We start from the raw sequence: 18,347 nt of genomic DNA on the forward strand, positions 1-18,347 counted from the left end.
GCATTGTGCTGTTTGTCCAAGTATCCACGTTGCGAGACCAATATGAAGGTTGGCGTCCGAATAACCACTCAAATGAGGACTTTAATGGTGCAAAAAGAAAGGTGCCACTTAATACTGTGACATCAGGGCAGGTCTGCCACTTCCATATTGGGATATATGTTCCCACCATCACGGTCTGCCACTTTCAGATCGGGATATATGTTCCCATCTCACGCGTGTGCCATGGCCAGAATGCCGGGGGGGGAGGGGGAAGGGGGGGCAAAAATTGTGGCGCGCACGTGTGGGGTGGGAACATATATCCCGATATGGAAGTGGCAGACCTGCCCTGAACAAAGAACTTTATATTACCCCCAGCACCTGCTTGAGCGCCTTTTTTCCTTCGCCACCTGCCATGGTGATGGTTGCCCCCTTGATGGGGTGGCCTCCTCGGCATCATGTCCATTGAGCGGACAGTGTCATCGTTGTCGTCAGCCTCGTCAGTGTGGGCGTCGTAGTCTTCTAGCATAGCATTGAAATAAAATATGATTCAGCTTACTTAAGCACAAAAACAACGAGTCCCTGTCGTCCTCATCATCCCCGTCGTCCCCGTCGTTCCCGTCGTCCTTGTCGTCTCCGTCATCCTCGTAGCCCGAGCTCATCGACCACTGCAGCTAAAAGACATAGCGGGACATCGTCCGTCTGATGCCGTCCACCGTCGCACGCATCATCCGCTCGTGCTTTCCTAAGTCGTTTCTCACTGTGCATTTGTTTGTGATCTGGCACATGTGTCTGCGGCAGGTGTGTCTATTATTTTCCTTATGCTCCGTCTTTGAAGTCGCCCATCTTCCTCGATGCAGCCTGGCTTTCCGTCGTTTCAGATGGTGACACCGACACTGATGCATTGTTTCCCACTTCTGTCTGTGGCTGCTCAGAGCAGCGGGCTTTCTGTGCAGGTACGTCTGTGTCTATTGTTGTTTCTACATTGATACTTATTGTCCAAACGGCTGTAGCCCGCCGTTTTTCGCCCTGGATGGCGTACACCGACGCTGCGTTATAGTCTTCGTCTTCGTCCATTGTTTCCCCACTTGGGTCTCTGGCAGTTCATATTGTAGCAGTGAGTTCCTTAATGCGTGCGCTGCAGATGAGTTTGTCCCTATATCCGTCGTCGATTAGCTTGTCTGAGCTGTAGTTCAGATCTCACCAGGATTGTTGATGAGCCACCTCAATTACGCTCTCGCGCACGCTGAGCGTACGCTCAAGTGAGCTCATCTGTCATCCAGTTCTTTACATCGGTTCAACACAAACATCCTGCGTCAATTATGCTCGATTCATCAGTTGACGGTCGTGTCTTCCAGCCGCAGACTCCTCAAAACCGGAGAATCGCGACGTCTAAAGGCAGATTATATTTAGGCTCTTACCCACTATGTGAGTCGTTAAAACCTTCGCATAGGAATCCTTATTAAGTGTCCATGCAGCATGTCACTATGCATGAACAATAGTCAGATCCTCAGAATCATGCGATCCCAGAAGAGAGTCTAGCACCCATACTGCCGACGCAAAAGAGAGCAGCACCGGATGATATCTCCACTGAAACACCCAAGCATGCTCGCTTTGAGGACCATTTGCTCCTTATCAATGATATTTTGACACCGCCGCTAGCGCGTCTCTCAGCAAAGGAGCGCGATGCCCCTTCATCTCAAATGGGTTGGGGTCCTTCCGAGGTAAGTGTCTCAGTGTGAACATGCTCGCCGCTAGGACTCATCCATGATCACAGCTTCCTGAGACTGCGACTGAACCCGCTTTACGCAAGAAATGAGTGTTGACTGAAAATTCAACAGGCCATGTAGACAAACACATTCAGCTCGAAGTCGGTGACACCGATCCTAATGCCGGTGAGCTAAACATACAGCGTCATTTTGAGGGATTGGTATAATTGTAACAACTTCTCTTTGATCAGCTGTTACGACGAAGCCAGCTCGAAAGAAGGGGAGGAAGGCCATCGTCCTGAAGTCACTCGCCCAAGAACTGGTAATTCAGCTCTTCCAAAGTCCCAAGCAGTGGACTCCAGTGAAGGATGTGATCTTTCGCTGCTTACCGAGTGGTGACTTGGATCTTCGCACTCTAGTCATGCATCTTGGCATTAATGGTCCTGTCAGGTCAGTTCAACATCTGCATGTGTGACTATCTATTAGAATCTTTCTAGGTCATTGATCCAGCAAATTTCAAACCATTTTACAACTATCAAGATGGGATCGTGGACCATGATGACCTGAAGGATCTGTTGAGGGACGGTTTTTTGCGCGTGGTTGAATCACCCTTCCCACGATCGGAAGTGTAATTAGTGTCATTTATGTAGTGTAAGACGAGATCTGAGCACGATGGAGGTCCAAGTCTACTACTGCAACCCTTGGGCTGATCCTTCGAGAGAAGCCGTATCCTCACGGAAGAGTGCTCTATCACTGTTCGGACATGTTGCCAGCTCAAGCAGCCTCATTCGAGGTCTAAGAAAATGCTGCATCCACAGCCGGTGGAGATTACGTTGTTGTTTAATGACCTGATGTACGTCTTGTATGTCTTGAACATGCATTAGTCTTCCCACTTACACCTCCGAATGCTCTGCTCAGTGCAGCGGGCTCTCTGCAGGCAGGTAAATCAGCCTCTATTGTCTCAAGATCGACACTCATTCAACCCCGTCTAGTAGCGTTCTCCCGAATTTCCGTCGCATCACTCTGGATAGCGATTACCAACAATGCGTAGTGTGAAAACTCCATTGTCTTTCTGCTTGCATCTCTGACTGCTCAGAGCAGCGGGCTATGTGTAGTGTAGGTATCTCGTCAGCCTCTATTGTCCCAAGATCAACACTAATTGTCCAGATTTCTATCACATCGTTCTAGATAGCGATCACCGACGATGCATAGTTTTCCGTCGCCCGTTGTCTCCCCACTCCGATGATGCATAGTTTTCCTCATCCATTGTCTCCCCACTTGCGCCTCTGGCTGTTCGGAGCAGTGGGCTCCTTGTCGCGTATGCTCTGTGCAGGTACGTCGATCTCTATTATCCCGTGATCGACACTTATTGTCCAAACGGCTCTGTCTAAGAGCATTCTTCCCGGAGGTACGATGTGTGCTGAACTCTGCACTACAGCCTGGCTTTTCATCTTTTCCATCGCTCCGGATGGTGAACATTGATGTGTAATGCTCCTTCCCCATTGTTTTCTTGCTTGCATCTCTGGAAAGATATAAATATCCCATATACCAATCTATTTACGTGCATCTCTTTCGCTCATCTGGCTGGAATACGCTGAGACAGCACGTTATGTCTGCCATTCCGAATACCTGACACAACACGGTTAGATGCTTGAAGCTCTTGTTACACATTGTCTGATGAGGGCTTCAGGTTGCACCTCAGCAAGTGATCTTAAATTCGGCTAGTAATACCTGGATCAATGTAACTGTAAGTGTTCTTGTTCTTGTGTTCTTGTCGACTTAGCTCACAACTGATTGTATGGTGGGTAGCAAGAGATGTATCGTGAGTCGCTCGATGTGGCGAGTAGTGAACCACGTCAGGCCCAAGTAAGTGGGATCGCTGTTTTGTTGCTTATATGTGATGCTTACCCATGCAAAGTTCTCTGAGGAACCTTTCAGCGATGATGAGCTAGAAGTGCACGAAATTATTTTCTCCAGTCAGGGTGAGATAGTTTCAGAACCAACAGAGGACGTACAAGTGGTGAGTGTGCAGCGTTGTCTACGTCAATGATCTTCAAAATGATCTTCAATATATCATCTGCTAGCATTCCCATACTTACTATGATTACTTCCAGCAGGAATCGATGCAAGGTATTTTGGCGGTGTCTGCGGTTGAAGCCTTGGAATCTCATGTAGAGTGCAATGGTCCATCGAGTGTGGTGAGTACATGATTCGCGTTTCATCTTATGCCTGACTGAATATTCCTGCAGCATGAGAGTGAGCTTTCTAGGGTGGGATCTCAATATGGTCTTTTCGATGTTCAGGATAGTGTTGCAATCGACAACGACCCTCGCTTTGTGCCCCTTGAGGCCCAGCATCTGGAGGGAGGACCGATCACACAACAGGTGTTCCAGCTTGACCCTCCTGGTCTCAACAGTTCGGGACCTTCTGTCGATGAAAGTGACTTAGCGAGATTGCTGCAGGCGATGTCTCTTGCTGTAGCGAACGGCATCAAGAAAGGCATGCAGAGAGCACTAGATGTGGTTGTCAAACAGAAGTCTCACTGCAGGAGCAGTGAGAGTGCTGACACGCGTCGCAATGTCACTGGAGGATCTGCGAAAATGGAGTTCGACGAAGATGAATACTTTGGAGACACTGAACATCATGAACGTCCCGCTGCACGAACGAAATGTCGGAGAGGTCTGCGGAGCAATAACGTGTTCAATGTTAGTCATTATGGTCTGTTATTAAAGAAATTCGTGGCGATCTAACTTGGTTCAACAGGCACGATTCAGGCAGTACCTGGGAATTAAGGGCATTCTGCCTGCTGATGGCAGATAGCCAGCCAGTGCAACACCTTCAGTAGTCGAGGCCTTCATTGATGGAATTGGAGATGGCCCTGATATTACGTTGCTGCTCATGGATTGGAGTAGTGAGCTGAGCTCTCTATGGAATAAGGAACTGATACTGCTTCTCTCCCGAGAATTTCTTCAGCGAATCAAGTCAGGATTACAATTCCCTCTTCTTTTTGATCCCGAAACTATGACAGAGACAATGTTGCTGCACTCCTGTACCGCGAAATTACACCACATACAAGCACAGGTCCATCACGCAAACTCTCATGACTGGGAAAAGAGGAAAGCCAACGATGCGGCAGTGTTGCGACGCAACACAAGGCATCAGGGCGTGAGTCACAGGTTGCATTGTAAACCAATACTAATCATTGTCTCATAGATATTCATGAGACGTGCTCAGGTCGTGAATGCGAACAAGGGAAGCTCATCAGCTTTGTGAAACACCATCGAGAATGTTTTAGAGAAACTCGAGGTTGCGGGGATGAGCTCGGACCACACAGACGAAGAAGCAAGTAAACACCACAAAGTCGTCCACAGAGCGCAGCTGCCTTGGCGTCACGACGACGTCGATGCCTTGTTGTCTGCTGTGGACAGTTATGAGACTGCGTCAGGAGCCCTGGGATTGAAAGGGAACCAAGCTCTTCCCCGAATTCAGCAGCTCTCGTCCACATCTCCGAAGTCGAGCTGGCAATGTGTCCGCGGTCTACCGAAATCTTACTATGACCCACAGTGGCTAGCGTCGTTGATGAAAGTTGAGCGATCCAGAGTGGGGTATGCAAGCGATGAAGAAGAGATACCTCACTTAGTAAGCCTGTCGTCTGTACTGTAGATCTATCTTAGTCTAATGCTTGCCTCAATAGTGTCCATTTGAAGGTTAGCAGCCTCCTAGCGCGCATGCATCGTTTCTTGATGTTGCTAAGTCAGACAAATATACGGAACACGCGATGTCAGTATTTGGAGCCATTGGATCTGAGTCCATTCAATTCTGAATCGATAGACCGTTAATGTACTCAACAGTGAGAATATGTGTATATATAGCATAGCTAGCTACAAGCATAACACCAGCACAAGGAGAAGGGTCTGCATGGGTCTGCAACGTTTCAAATGCCAACAGCTGCCACCGTATATGATCCTCCATTTCAGACACTTCACGAAGAACATTTTCGTTGAGGAGAAGAACCCCACTATCATGAACTTTCCGCTTAGGGGTCTTGACTTCCAGGAATGTAAGTGAGACGTATAATCGAGGTCGTGAATGCTTGGTGCTGAAGCACCGCATAGATATCACTGCATAGATCTCGATGCACCTCCTGGGCACCCTATGACAGTGTACGATCTAATCGCAAGCGTCACTCATGAGTCGGCCACGGGCACCACTCGTGACAAGGAGAGCACGATCTGGAAAAGTCGTTCTCTTAGATTTCTGTCGCATTGCTCTTGATTGCGATCACCGACGATGCATACTGCTCTCTGCAGGTAAGTCAGCCTCTGTTGTCCCAAGATCGACACTTATTGTCCAACCCTGTCTTTATCGTTCTCCCGGATTTCTATCACATTGCTCTAGATGACGAACATCAAGCTCCTCATCCATTGTCTCCCCACTTGTGCCTCCAGCTGCTCAAAGCAGCGGGCTCTGTGTGGAGGTATGTCATCCACCTGTATTGTCCTGAGGTTGACACTAATTATCCAAGTCTGTTTGTATCATTCTCCCGTATTTCCATCACATCGCTCCAGATGGCGGACACCGACGATGCGTAATGGGGTGAACAGGCTTTTCGTGCAGGTAAACCCACCACTATTGTTCTAAGGTATCGTGATGCCTAAGACATAGCTTTGCAGGTGGCAGCCCTCACATCCCTCTCTAACAGTTCTAGCCTTATATAAGGTCACTGTGATGATAGGTATGTCAAGTGCCCACATCACAGCAGTCTGATTGATAGCCATGCCTCCCTCTCGCCAATGCTACCGAACACAGCATCAGTTTCATCCTCATACCATGTGAGTTTGTTTCCAATCTGAATGATTGGTCACGCTGCCATCTTCCCCCACTCAGCATGAGTTTGGTCCAGAGAGTACAGCTCCCTCACTGACTGCTGCCATACTTCTCGACTCCTGCAAAACTATCCCAAAGCTGAATGGAGAAGTCACTCGCATCGGTTGCGGTGGCTATAATCTCCGAGATGCTTTGCACTGGAAAGAGGCGCTATACACTCAAGTACAGGTGGGACTCGTTTTCATGGCCTCACGCATTGTCTTACCATCAGCAGAATACTGTGCATCATTTAGCGGATGCGCATCTGCAAATACATACATCATTTTCGAAGCAGCCGTTCCAGGATCTTCAAACGGTCTACACTCTGGTGAGTCCCTGCGCCTATACAATAGCATGTATGTCTTTATGCTTACTTGAGGGATAGGCAGCCAATGACCATCCATTCTTGATGAAGTATGAGAACAACTGGGCTGTAGCGGACTTTCTCCATGTGTACCTCAAGAACAAGTCAGCATCTACAAAGAAAAAGATGATGGCAGAATGAGGAGGCTAGAGACTGTTACTTTTGGGGGGGACCGGACGGGAAGGGAAGGATGTGATTTGCATTTAGACAGATACCGTGGGATACTGGGCTTCATACGGACTTTTCGAATTAGTGCCCCGGTTGGTTCAATCAGAGGTTGCGTGATCTCTCCATTTGCCACAGGAAATCAACCAAGGACAGCTCGATGATTTAAAAATGCGCAGAGTCAGCACGACAATAAAAGGAGACTGAGAAGGGCTGGTTCAACTGCAACTGCAGATTGTCCGACTATAGAAGGTACGCGATCATGCAGCGACAATTGTTTCGACTTTCCGTTGATTAACATGCGAAATCGCCGTTTCATCCATATAAAAGTTCGTCGGTGATCGTGAGCTGCCCTCTGGACTCCATCCCTTGTGAACTTTGTCAACCTCATGCCGAAACAAGTGTTCTCATGCGAATGTACATTGAATCAGTGTGGCAGAAAGCTCGTCGACTACGCGACCTACCGACATCATAGAGCACAAGATCGGTCCGTGTCGAATTCTAAGGTGCGATGGGTTTTCATCAGCGATCACCAAGTCTCTGGCATCCTGACATATACCACAGGAAGAGTCGTGGACACCACATGTTATGGGTCCTGGCTGTGATGAACAGCGTGGAGCCTCATCGGCGGAAGAAGCCCATTCTGCTCAGAGAGACGCATTCGTGGGCAAAGTCTATGCACATACGTTGCAGAATGACACATTTTGTTCTCCGGCACATTTGGATGGGGTCTGGGAGAGAACATGTTGCTTAGAAGAGACATCAGTTGGCGGGGAATGTTCGGAGGCTTCGGCACATGAAGGTGGGGTCAGCAGCACTTCTGCCCCTGTACTGGTGGGACCCTCCAACGAGTGCCATGCTGCATGCAAGAACCTCTCCGATCGGCAGGTAGAAGACTACGAAAAACTTTTCCTCCTTGATTTACAAATTGACCTGCATGCCCGTGATTGCATGGAGTGGTATCGCAAAGGGATGGAGTCTGTGCAGAACAGCAGGCAGGCACTTGACACCTCCAAGCATTTGCAAACAGAGCAGCAGTGGTTTTTGGAAGCCATAGACATTGTTCTTGACACTGCTAATGGACCACATGGCTCTGCATTGCACCTGTTACGGTCTGCAATGCTACAGCAGCTCTATGAACAGCGTGAACTTCTACAGTCTTGGTTGTCTGGAATCGAAGGTCATTCACCAAATCTCGCAGCGACTTCATCTGGTGTGATCATCGACACAAGTGAGTTAATGTCTACATCAGGCAATGTCGTATACTCACACAATCAATAGGCAAGCATTTTAGTCATCCCCTTGACCGTGTTAATCCTCTCCTTCTTCTGTCTGTGTTCAATGTGCTGGTTCTCAATCTGCTCGGGCAGGTTACTCGCAGATCGTGCAACTTTGCTTTATGTATGCTCAAGCTTATCATTGAATCTGCATTACGACAAGGCGGCAGGGGGACGATGCAGGAAGAGGGACTCCTCAAGAGCTTTCCTACGGACATTCGCAGCATGTGCAAATTGTTCGGCCTGGATCCCATGGTCACAATCTTTGCAGCGTGTCCCACTTGTTCATTGACATATGAGCCCACATACAACACCGGTATCCCTGTGTACCCTGCGCATTGTCAGTTTCGACGGTTTGCTCATAGCACTCCTTGTAATGCCAAGCTCACCACACACGGTGTATATCACGGTTACAGTATACGCGTCCCTCGCCGCCCGTTCGTTATGCAAGACTTCGACTCATTTGTGGGAGGTTTGCTGTGCAGACAAGGCATTGAAGATGCTCTCGCACTGGAAAGCGTGATTGCACAATCTGGTCACATCTACAACATCCACAGCAGTGCTATAATCCGTGATCTCAAGAGTGATGATGGAAAGCCCTTCTTGTCTGGTGAAGGCCACAAAATCAGACTCTTGTGGGGTTTGTCGGTGGATTGGTTTAACCCTTACCTGAACAAGATCGCGGGCCGGTCAGTATCGACAGGGTCGGTCGCTATGTGCTGTTTGCTTTCGCCTCCCAGCCTGAGGTATCAGCCAGAAAACATATACTTGATGGGCATCATTCTCGGACTGAAGGAGCCATCTAAAGAGGAAATTGACCATTTCCTCTGCCCACTCGTGGACAAGTTGCTCATCTCCTGGACAGACGGCATCTGGTTTACGAGGACTTACAGATACCCTCATGGAAGGTGCTCATGGTCAGCCTTGGCTCTCCTCATAACCGACCTCCCAGCCGGCAGAAAGGTATCAGGCTCAGCCAGCCATTCTGTGAAGTGCTTTTGTGCATTATGCTTCTTGACCAAGCAGGAGATCAACAACATCGATATGCATACCTGGAGGATGAAAACACGGTCATATGTATTCAATGCTGTGCAGGAATGGTGGAACGCACCGACGAAAACCTGGCGGAGTGCACTGTTTAGGAGAAACGGAGTGAGATGGTCTGAACTTATGCGTCTGCCATACTGGGACCCGACGCGAAGCGTTATTGTTGATGCTATGCACAACCTCTTCCTTGGTCTGGTGCAGTATCATGCTCGTACCATTGTCGGAATGGATATGCTGGCTGCTGATCCATACGATGATGATATCAACATCAGCATTGACGTTGAGCTATCCAGCATGGATGACGAGTGCCACTCGAAGATTCCTCTGCAAGTGAGGAAGATCAAACACCTACTGATGTCTGTTCCAACTGCCAAACAGTTGGGACGAAATTTGAGGGGAGCTCTACGATCTGTATGTCGCAACCGAGGTGTGGATCAATCCTCCTGGGGTCCCATGAGAAAGTTGAAGAAGATTGTTTTGGTGAATGCGTTGCTAGTAAGTACTCATTGCAACGAGTGATAGAACCTCACTGATCTTCCTAATTAATGCAGAACAGCATACATACGGCCCCCACTGCTCCCACTGCCACAAGCTCGTTGGCGACCGAGTCCACAATCATTTACATATTACCCGAGTTGTTGATAGGAAATGAGTTTTTTGATGAATGTGCGGAATCCACTCAAGACGAAGGCATGGTTATCCAAAGAGACATAAGTTCACCAGTATTCTCGCAACAAGACTTGAACAACTTGCATGCTGACATTGCCCTTACATCACGTCTAACCTATTCTAAAGAACCTCCTCATAACGTTGGCACCACGGCGTGCGGTAAGCTCAAAGCTGATCATTGGAAGGCAATGATTGAGTTCGAACTACCAGTTTCCATGCTGAAGTGCTGGTGCTGGTCGACTATGCCATTGCGTCCTAGGGATGATGCTCGACATGAATTAGCCCACTCAACCATGCTACTTGCATGTGCCGTCAGGCAGGTGACCTCTTATCGCACGTCACAAGAGCATCAGAGAAAATATACGGCACACATGCATGGCTACCTATCCAGCATCTTGCGCCTGCAACCCGAATGATCTTTGAGACCAAATCATCATAATGCTCTCCATTTAGGCGACTTCTTGCTGCGTTTTGGGCCAGTTTATGGATGATGGATGTTCCCATTTGAAAGAATTATTGGCATCCTTTAGCAAACAGTCACTAACGGGAAATTAGGCAAGCATTAGTTCCTTGAATGTGTCAGAAATGCTGATCTCCTACACAGGACAACTTGAGAGGACAATGCTAGAGACGTTCTGTGCAGCAGCTAATATGAAGGCCTTCATGAAGCGTGCTCACCCCGATGTCCTATGAGAGACTGCATCAATTGTCGAGACCTGTTACCAGGATGATGACCGGGAAACATTCCGGACAGATATTCGTAGTTTCCTGAACTTGGGAGATAGCTCGGCTGCCACAGATATCTCAACAGACTGGAGGAATTGGCGAGAACTTGAACCCGATATATCTGATGCATTATCAGCAATGTCGGTCACTCTCTCCAGAGAGTTGCACCGTTGGGCTGGCAGGTCAAGAGCAATTAATCATCACCACTTTACGCAAGGAGGCATTCATTATTCCGTTAATTGCTCTGGAGAATCTAATAGTCTGGTGTTCTTATACGGGAAAGCAGATCGTATGCCAGTCCTGAGCATAATTCGTGAGGCTTTTTCTCTTCCAGCGGCAGATTACAGCCAGAAAATGCCACACACCCACATGCTGTTGGCAGTGCACAGATACAAGACCAGGCCAATTGCCATTACTGACCCATTTACAGATTACCCTGACTTCGGAGCTAGCATATATTCTAAGGAACTTCACGCACAGGTAGAGATCATCACTCCCAGCTGCTTATCTTCCCATGCAATCCGACAGGAGTGGGATGAACACACATACATTTTCAAGTCTCTGGCAAAGGTCCGTCGTCATTGTCATCGTTGTCCGTGGTCTATGGAGCTCAACGTGCTTACAGGAGTACTGACCTGACTTTCAATCCTAAGCTGCTTTTCTGTTACTGTGTCTTCCCCTGCCATGGTAGTGGGCTGCCCCTTGGTGGGGTGGCCTTCTCGGCACACTGTCAGTTGAGTGGACAGTGTCGTCGTTGTCAGCAGTGACGTCATAGTGTCAAACATAGCGTCCAAATAGAAATATCGTACCAGAAATATCATACCATTCGGCTTCGTTGAGTGCATCAAAATGAAAGTGATTCGTCATCTTCCTCGTCCTCCTCCCATCCCATCGACTACCGCAGCAAAAAGATGTCTCAGAATGTTGACCGTTGCATGCATCATTGCCCCACGGAGTGACCCGCCATCCTCCCACTCCATCGACTATCGACATCATAAGATGTTGATCGTCGCACGTATTATCTGCTCGCGTTTTCCTAACCCGTTCTCCGCCATGCATTTGTTTTCGATCCAGCATACGTGTCCACGCAGCAGGTACGTATTCTTTCTCCTGGTACTCTGTCTGCAAAGTTACCTATCCCCATCTTCCTCGATGCAGCCCAGCCTTCCACTCAATTCGATGACAAACACTGACGATGCCAGATGGCCGTTGTCCATTGTCTCCCTGCTCGTGTGCCTCAGGGTACTCTGAGCAGTGGGCTCTCTTCAGGTAAGTCAGCCTCTATTGTCCCAATATCGGCACTAATTGTCCAACTCCGTTTTTATTGTTTTCTCGGATTTCTATCGCATCGCGCCAGATGGCAAACAGCGATGATGCGTAGTGCTTCTCATCCATTGTGCTCCTCATCCATTGTCTCCCCACTTGCCCCTCTGGCTGTGGGCTTTGTGTATAGGTATGTCGTCCGCCTCTATTGTTCCGATATCGACACTAATTGTCCAACTCCGTCTTTATCGTTTTTCCGGATTTCTATCACATCGCTCCAGATGGCGAACACTGACGATGCATAGTGCTCCTCGTCCATTGTCTCCCCACTTGCACCTCTGGCTGCTTGGAGCAGTGGGCTCCTCATCGCATACCCTCTGTGGATCTCTATTCACCCGTGATCAATACTTATTGTCCATGGCTCCGTACGATGCATGCTGAACTCCGCATATGCTGCTCGTCCATTGTTTTTCGCTTGCATCTCTGGCAGTCCGTGGTAAGTGGTACTATTCTTCTGTGCAGTCATCTCCATCCTGTACAGTTAAAAGTCGAGGTTGAACACCTCATCCCCTCAATTCCGAGCCTGAATTTTGACGTGTCCTTGTCAATCTCGTGGTTGTCGCATAATGAGTGAGGTAGGGGGATTCTATCAATGGCACTTTTGCATATGCTTATATCGCTTACGCAACGTATAGATGATCCTTACAAACACATTTTTAGCGTATGACTCGCCTGTCAATGTTATCGCTTTAAGTTGCGATGGCACGATAATGTTGACTGCAGGTGCAGGCATCGAGCCAGCATTCAGTTCTGCTCCTCGCTGACTGTAATTTAGCTGACGACGGCTACCTCATTGCTTGGGATTTGAAGACCGGATATAAATTGCAAGAATTAAACTCTGTATTCCATGGTCTGGTCATCAGCATGCGCTGGATTGATCTCGGAAAGGGAGACAATCTCGCATTTGTCTTCGGATGTGCGGACGGCACCCTGCAAGTCTATCAGAGGGACGATGATCAGGTCTGTCACGCTCCTCAGCCTTGCATTCTTGCTGTCTCAACCATAGTTGTTCATAAGACTCCATTCATCTTCTGTTCTTCAACTTCCGCCCACAATGGATTTGTGCAATATATAAGTTTCGATCCCAATCATGGCTGGATAGCCAGCATTGGAGGGGGCACTGTTCACGTCTGAAAGCTCAATGCAGGCGGTGAGGTGATCGCCATTTGATAAAATGTCCCGTGCTGACCGCGACCTTTTCAGGCATCTTAGAAAGCATGACCACAGACATTAATGACGAAGGATATATGCTTCAATCTGTTCACTTCTGCAACAATGGGACAGATGTTGTGTTGTGCTATTGTGAATCCCATGAGGTGTAAGCTCTAGCTGCCACATAGGGTATTGTGCGAAGCTTATTTGTTTCTAGTCTGTGCTACAGCGTCGATCCTTGGTCACTGAAGTGGGCAAAGCAATTACCCACACGGATGTAACCTCACAGCCTTCATCTTTGCAAAGTCATGCTGACCTCTTGAATAGCGGGCATTCGATATTGTCACAGGATGGACAAACCCTGTTCGTTTCGAACCTCGTCAGCGGCGTCGATCAATATAAATTCCCATCGTTAGAACGAGTACGGTCGTATTCGTACCCAATAATCCGCAACCAAATAATGCAAGTCAGTACACTCGGTACCCAGCTCGTTATAGGCGGAGATGATGGATTCACTTGCCTCTACGACACCACTACAGGACAGTTGTTGCAGATGCTTGAACATACCCGTGGTAAGCGACATTCTTTGCGAGATTCTTTGCTGTTCTCATTCTGTCCACATCACTCAGGTTTGCTTCCTTCTCCCCACAGATGCAACTTTTGTACAGACCATTTTGGTAGGTTACACTTCACAAATCTCATGCCGTACAGCTGGTTCATATGCCTCTTCTTTGTAGACTCATGAAGGTGTGCTTAACTCTTTAGTTGTGACGGCATCCACTGATGACGGGCCATCAGAGATCAAAATATGGTCACGAGTGCATCATTCCACCTAATGCCTGCATCTTATCCAATTGAGGGCCATTAGCTCATCGCAACACATGGATGCGATAGCGCGTCATCAACATCATGGTGCCAATTGATGGTAGTTGCGTTCCTGACTGCTGTGTTTGTGACGCTTATTACCTCCAACCGTGACTTTGGCCTAGCAGACTACGCAGCGTACTTCGCTGCACGAGTGTGCACTCTCCTCAATGGTTTTATTCTGTAATGTCGATTGCAAATGTCATGCTGTACTTGATCTCGATGTAGCATTACCAACAAAGACAAGCACTCGAGGCTGACGAATACAAAGATCGATTGTAAACTACAGCTACACGTTCACGGATCACCACCGCCACTGCGCGGTATCCACAATAGGTGACAGTGTTTCTTCCATGCCCAATCGTGACTGCTGAAGTATGCAGTATCGAGTGAATCACTGCACAGATGGATGTCGGAGAGCTTTATGCTGTCTCTGAGAAGCTCTTGAACTTCCTGGCAGGGCTCAGCTCTATATGCAGTGAGCACTGGATCATGGGCCTCTTTGATGACCATCTGCTCGGTCTCATCTTCTGGCAGTGCACCCTTCACAGACTGCATCGTGCTCAGCCAGGCTGAAATATTGACTGGCTGGGTGGGTATGTGGGCTATCCCCACTAGCAATGAAGATTCCTTGGATGGCAGCTCGCATTGGACGCATGATCCCTCGGAATGCGATTTGCCTTGAACATGCGATGCCTGGAAAGACGGTTTGCGTTGGATGCGTGATGGCTCAGAAGATGACTTGTCTTGCACGCGCGATGGTCTGCATTGAATACGCGACATCTTATAAGGTGATTTGTGTGAGATCTGCGACACCTTGCCACCAGAATTCACATTTGGAGATCCGTCTGAACGCTTCTGCCACTTCAAGGGGGAAATTTCCTCATCCTCATCATCCTCAGCATCTAAACTGGCTTCAGATCGAGAGCACCATGGAGTCCGGGGAGTGATGAATGACTTAGGAGAGCTAGTCTCCCAAGTAAGGACAATCGAAGCTAAAGTGTTCCGCACTTCATCCGTGATTGGAGGACGCGGCCTTGATACCATAAAGGGGACACTGAAAATCATGTCGATGAAGTGGAGGATAATGAAGTAGGGATGTGCATGGGAGAGGACATGGGGAAAATTATAGAATGGATGGTCAAAACGGCGGGAGGATCCGGGCGTGTGGCTGTACAGCGGGGTCTTCAATGCAATAGGAATTAATTTGTACTCATAGAGGGCATTGCCACAAAGCTAGATTGTCTTGAATGAGATCATGTGCTGTTCAAAGACATACAGTCAATGTACCGGAAAGACACTGTGACGCTGGCTATCAGCAGTGCATGCGTAATTGTGTTCGGACATGTCAAAAATGGCTTGAATGGTGCTGCGCATCAGGATAAGACCCCAGTGACCAGCTTTAAGGAGGGCATGCATATCCGGATGTACTGTGACACTATACATGAGCAAGGGGCAATTGAAAGAATGATCATACTGACACGTTAAAACGTTGAGAGGAGTTTCTAGATTAAGAGAATCCTTTGCCATACCCCAATGCCACTCATACGCATGCATCTGAGGTTAAGATTAATTGTCGTAAAGCTGTTGTCAGAGAAAAAGGCTCACAAAATGTATCTGTCTCTTTGTTGCTGGTGAGACGAGGTGATAGTGCAGAGCGGGGGATTCATTGTTGACGGCCTTGCTAGAGAGCAGTTCCAACAGAACGGGGTGCGTTGTAGCCTCAGAGGTAGTTGAAGGCAGCTCAGAATCGTAAGTTCCAGTGAAAACCATGACTAGCTAGAGAGGGCGAATGATCAGTTGCTGGTATGCAGTGAAAAGTCGACGTGGATGCGTGAACCATGCCTCAGCCATTCAACAGTAGTGACACGGTCACGTGAGAAGACCTATGATCTATATCTGGGCTGTATGCTGTAACTATGACAGATAGCATATACAACAGAAAGCGTAGCTATGATCTGACCAACTATGATCGCGACAGATAGCAGCATGTAGAATTTGGGCAGAATGGAGACTAGGTTGGTGAATGGCAAGTAGAATCTGAAAAAAGGAGATGGTTTATCCGGGATCAATGAAGGGACTTCTCTGAGATCACAGATATGAAATTGGGATGCGCCGCGATGCGAGTGTACATGTATCGTGCGACGTGCATGTACGCCAGGAGTTCTAATGCTGTTGCAATTGTACAGCTAACCTTGTCGCATTAACGCTATGGGCGACCACACGACGACTTCAATTTCTCGTACTCGAGTTGACGGTAGCTTGCAACGGAATCCTTCGAAGAACAAGAAATACACACCACACGGGTTTGACTCAGTCTCACCTGAACAACTCAACAAGCGTCGCAGAAAGCCAGAGTCTCTTGGCTCAAAGGCATACACTCTCCAGAAGCAACCTCAAATGGATTTAAAGTTGTTGACTGATACACCATCTGGAAGAGTCCATAGACAGCCCAGGCTGTCTGAAGCAGAGAAATTACAGCTCTTGGCTCTGTTTCCCCTCCATGAACTGCGTTGTGTCTTGACATTGATACCTTCTGAAATGGGTCTCAATGACGTGGCACACATCATGCCTCGAGCATCACTGGACCATAAGGTACGATGCATTGCTGAAATAATATTATTTCTGCTTACAGGCATTGACAGCTTCTGCTGGTTGAATTGAACATCGGGCTTCTTCCTCGATCTTTGAATGTGGACACGAGTCAGAATCTCAGCTGCAGTAGATCTTCCCATGTCTTTCATTCCACAGCTCTCAATTCTGTTTTTAGTGTCTAAAGACACACACAGCCAATTTGATAACAGACACATCACTTGGATTATGTTGAAAGCACTCTTGTCTTGGCTGATGCGAAGAATTAGTCAGCTTCGGAAACTTTCATTGTGTCAGCGCCATGGTCATTTGGGGCTGGTAAATATCAGGATATATTTAATGACAAACTAACTAATCACACTCATGCAGGTATTCGAACCACACATCTGAGAGTACGACATTATCTCGTTGACAGACCACTGCCCACACATTGTTCATCACAATCTGGATGCAGCGCCCAAAATGATCACGCCTCCATACGAAGTAAAGATCTAAAGCCAAGTCCACCCGCTTTTTGTGTTCATCAACACATGCGCAAAGATGAGGTGGTGGGAGGCAAAAGATGATGACTGGCGCATTTCTCTTATGCATGTAAGCGTGCTCTCTGCAATGAGATGCGCTTGGAGTTAGTTTTGGAAGATACCCAAGCTAATCCTGGAGGCATTCAGTGATGCTGCCAAGGATGTGTTTGATGACTTTGATTGGGACACTCTCGAATTCAGAGGTGTAGACCTGAGCAAGCAATCTGTGTCGAAAGATGAGGGGGATCATGCCAGTTCATCCTCCTGTCCATTGTGCCTACCTTTCAAAGGCTGCCGTTTCAGCCATCCTGTACCAATAAAAGATGCAACTATAGAGGCTGACTCATCGCCTTCCCTTCCATCTTCTCCTTTGCCAAACCGTAGCAGGAAAGGTCTCCCCAAATGTGCGCGCCTCGTAGGTCACCGGTCTGCAACAGAGGCGGACTTTTCAGACAGCAGTGACTTCCCTATAATGAGTGACTTCCCTACTATGAGTGACTTCTCCATTCTGGACCCCCCCCCTTCTGCGACAGCCTCGAGCACCGGCAATTAGCACTGCTTATTTTATTTTACGAAAGCGACCTCCACTGGTGCGCATGGACCAGAGACCTTGATCATCCGTATTCCTACGCCCTTGCATGACACAATCCATGCCGAGCACCACGCACATGTTGACCTGTCAGCTCCTGGGTCATGTGACCATCGTATTTTGCGAGTACAAATTAAATGCCAATTTATGGAATGATATTATTTTCGATAGCATCCTGAAACAGGGGCTGAGAAGACAAATCGATGGCGAGGAAGAGAAATGGCGAAACGGTAGATTTGATCTCTATAACGTGAGCAACATTCAGAACCACCCTCAATAAATGCGAGAAATGAATGTACCCCGGTTAAAATTGTGGTTTCTCACCTCCACCTACGTCTGGTCGTACTACAACCTGCTATGTCTCCATACGAACTTGTCCTTGAAATGTTGAAAAGATGACACTTTGTCGTGTGTTAGGTCCCGAATAGCATATCAGATACCTTAACACGTACTGGACTGCCTTTTCTTTGTCCCTTCCATGTCTTTGTGAAGATGATTGAGCAGCCA

General features: G+C 48.0%; 6 protein-coding genes across 6 annotated transcripts; all 6 read left to right on the top strand.

Moving 5' to 3' along the window:
- Positions 1-1,298: 1,298 nt before the first annotated feature.
- On the top strand, positions 1,299-2,252 carry LAESUDRAFT_710692 (uncharacterized protein; the record flags this gene model as incomplete). Its single annotated transcript, XM_040906788.1, has 5 exons — positions 1,299-1,404; positions 1,483-1,700; positions 1,841-1,871; positions 1,937-2,135; positions 2,183-2,252. The coding sequence occupies 5 exons, from the start codon at positions 1,299-1,301 to the stop codon at positions 2,250-2,252; spliced, it is 624 nt and encodes a 207-aa protein (XP_040769928.1).
- A 1,248-nt stretch (positions 2,253-3,500) lies between these two features.
- LAESUDRAFT_754761 (uncharacterized protein) lies at positions 3,501-4,505 on the top strand (the record flags this gene model as incomplete). Its single annotated transcript, XM_040911933.1, has 5 exons — positions 3,501-3,551; positions 3,604-3,705; positions 3,770-3,883; positions 3,935-4,390; positions 4,449-4,505. The coding sequence occupies 5 exons, from the start codon at positions 3,501-3,503 to the stop codon at positions 4,503-4,505; spliced, it is 780 nt and encodes a 259-aa protein (XP_040769929.1).
- A 2,094-nt stretch (positions 4,506-6,599) lies between these two features.
- On the top strand, positions 6,600-7,056 carry LAESUDRAFT_641139 (uncharacterized protein; the record flags this gene model as incomplete). The annotated part of the gene is made up of 3 exons (XM_040903645.1): positions 6,600-6,740; positions 6,787-6,879; positions 6,937-7,056. Coding segments are annotated over 3 exons (354 nt in total), but the record flags the coding sequence as incomplete, so codon positions are not given.
- Positions 7,057-8,363: 1,307 nt separating this feature from the next.
- LAESUDRAFT_620192 (uncharacterized protein) lies at positions 8,364-8,690 on the top strand (the record flags this gene model as incomplete). The annotated part of the gene is made up of 1 exon (XM_040903261.1): positions 8,364-8,690. A coding segment is annotated over one exon (327 nt), but the record flags the coding sequence as incomplete, so codon positions are not given.
- Positions 8,691-12,899: 4,209 nt separating this feature from the next.
- LAESUDRAFT_641589 (uncharacterized protein) lies at positions 12,900-13,256 on the top strand (the record flags this gene model as incomplete). Its single annotated transcript, XM_040903671.1, has 2 exons — positions 12,900-13,082; positions 13,140-13,256. Coding segments are annotated over 2 exons (300 nt in total), but the record flags the coding sequence as incomplete, so codon positions are not given.
- Positions 13,257-13,581: 325 nt separating this feature from the next.
- On the top strand, positions 13,582-13,839 carry LAESUDRAFT_623922 (uncharacterized protein; the record flags this gene model as incomplete). Its single annotated transcript, XM_040903313.1, has 1 exon — positions 13,582-13,839. A coding segment is annotated over one exon (258 nt), but the record flags the coding sequence as incomplete, so codon positions are not given.
- Between the last annotated feature and the right edge of the window lie 4,508 nt (positions 13,840-18,347).

Source organism: Laetiporus sulphureus (genome assembly GCF_001632365.1).
Source record: "Laetiporus sulphureus 93-53 unplaced genomic scaffold LAESUscaffold_2, whole genome shotgun sequence".
NCBI lineage: Eukaryota > Fungi > Basidiomycota > Agaricomycetes > Polyporales > Laetiporaceae > Laetiporus > Laetiporus sulphureus.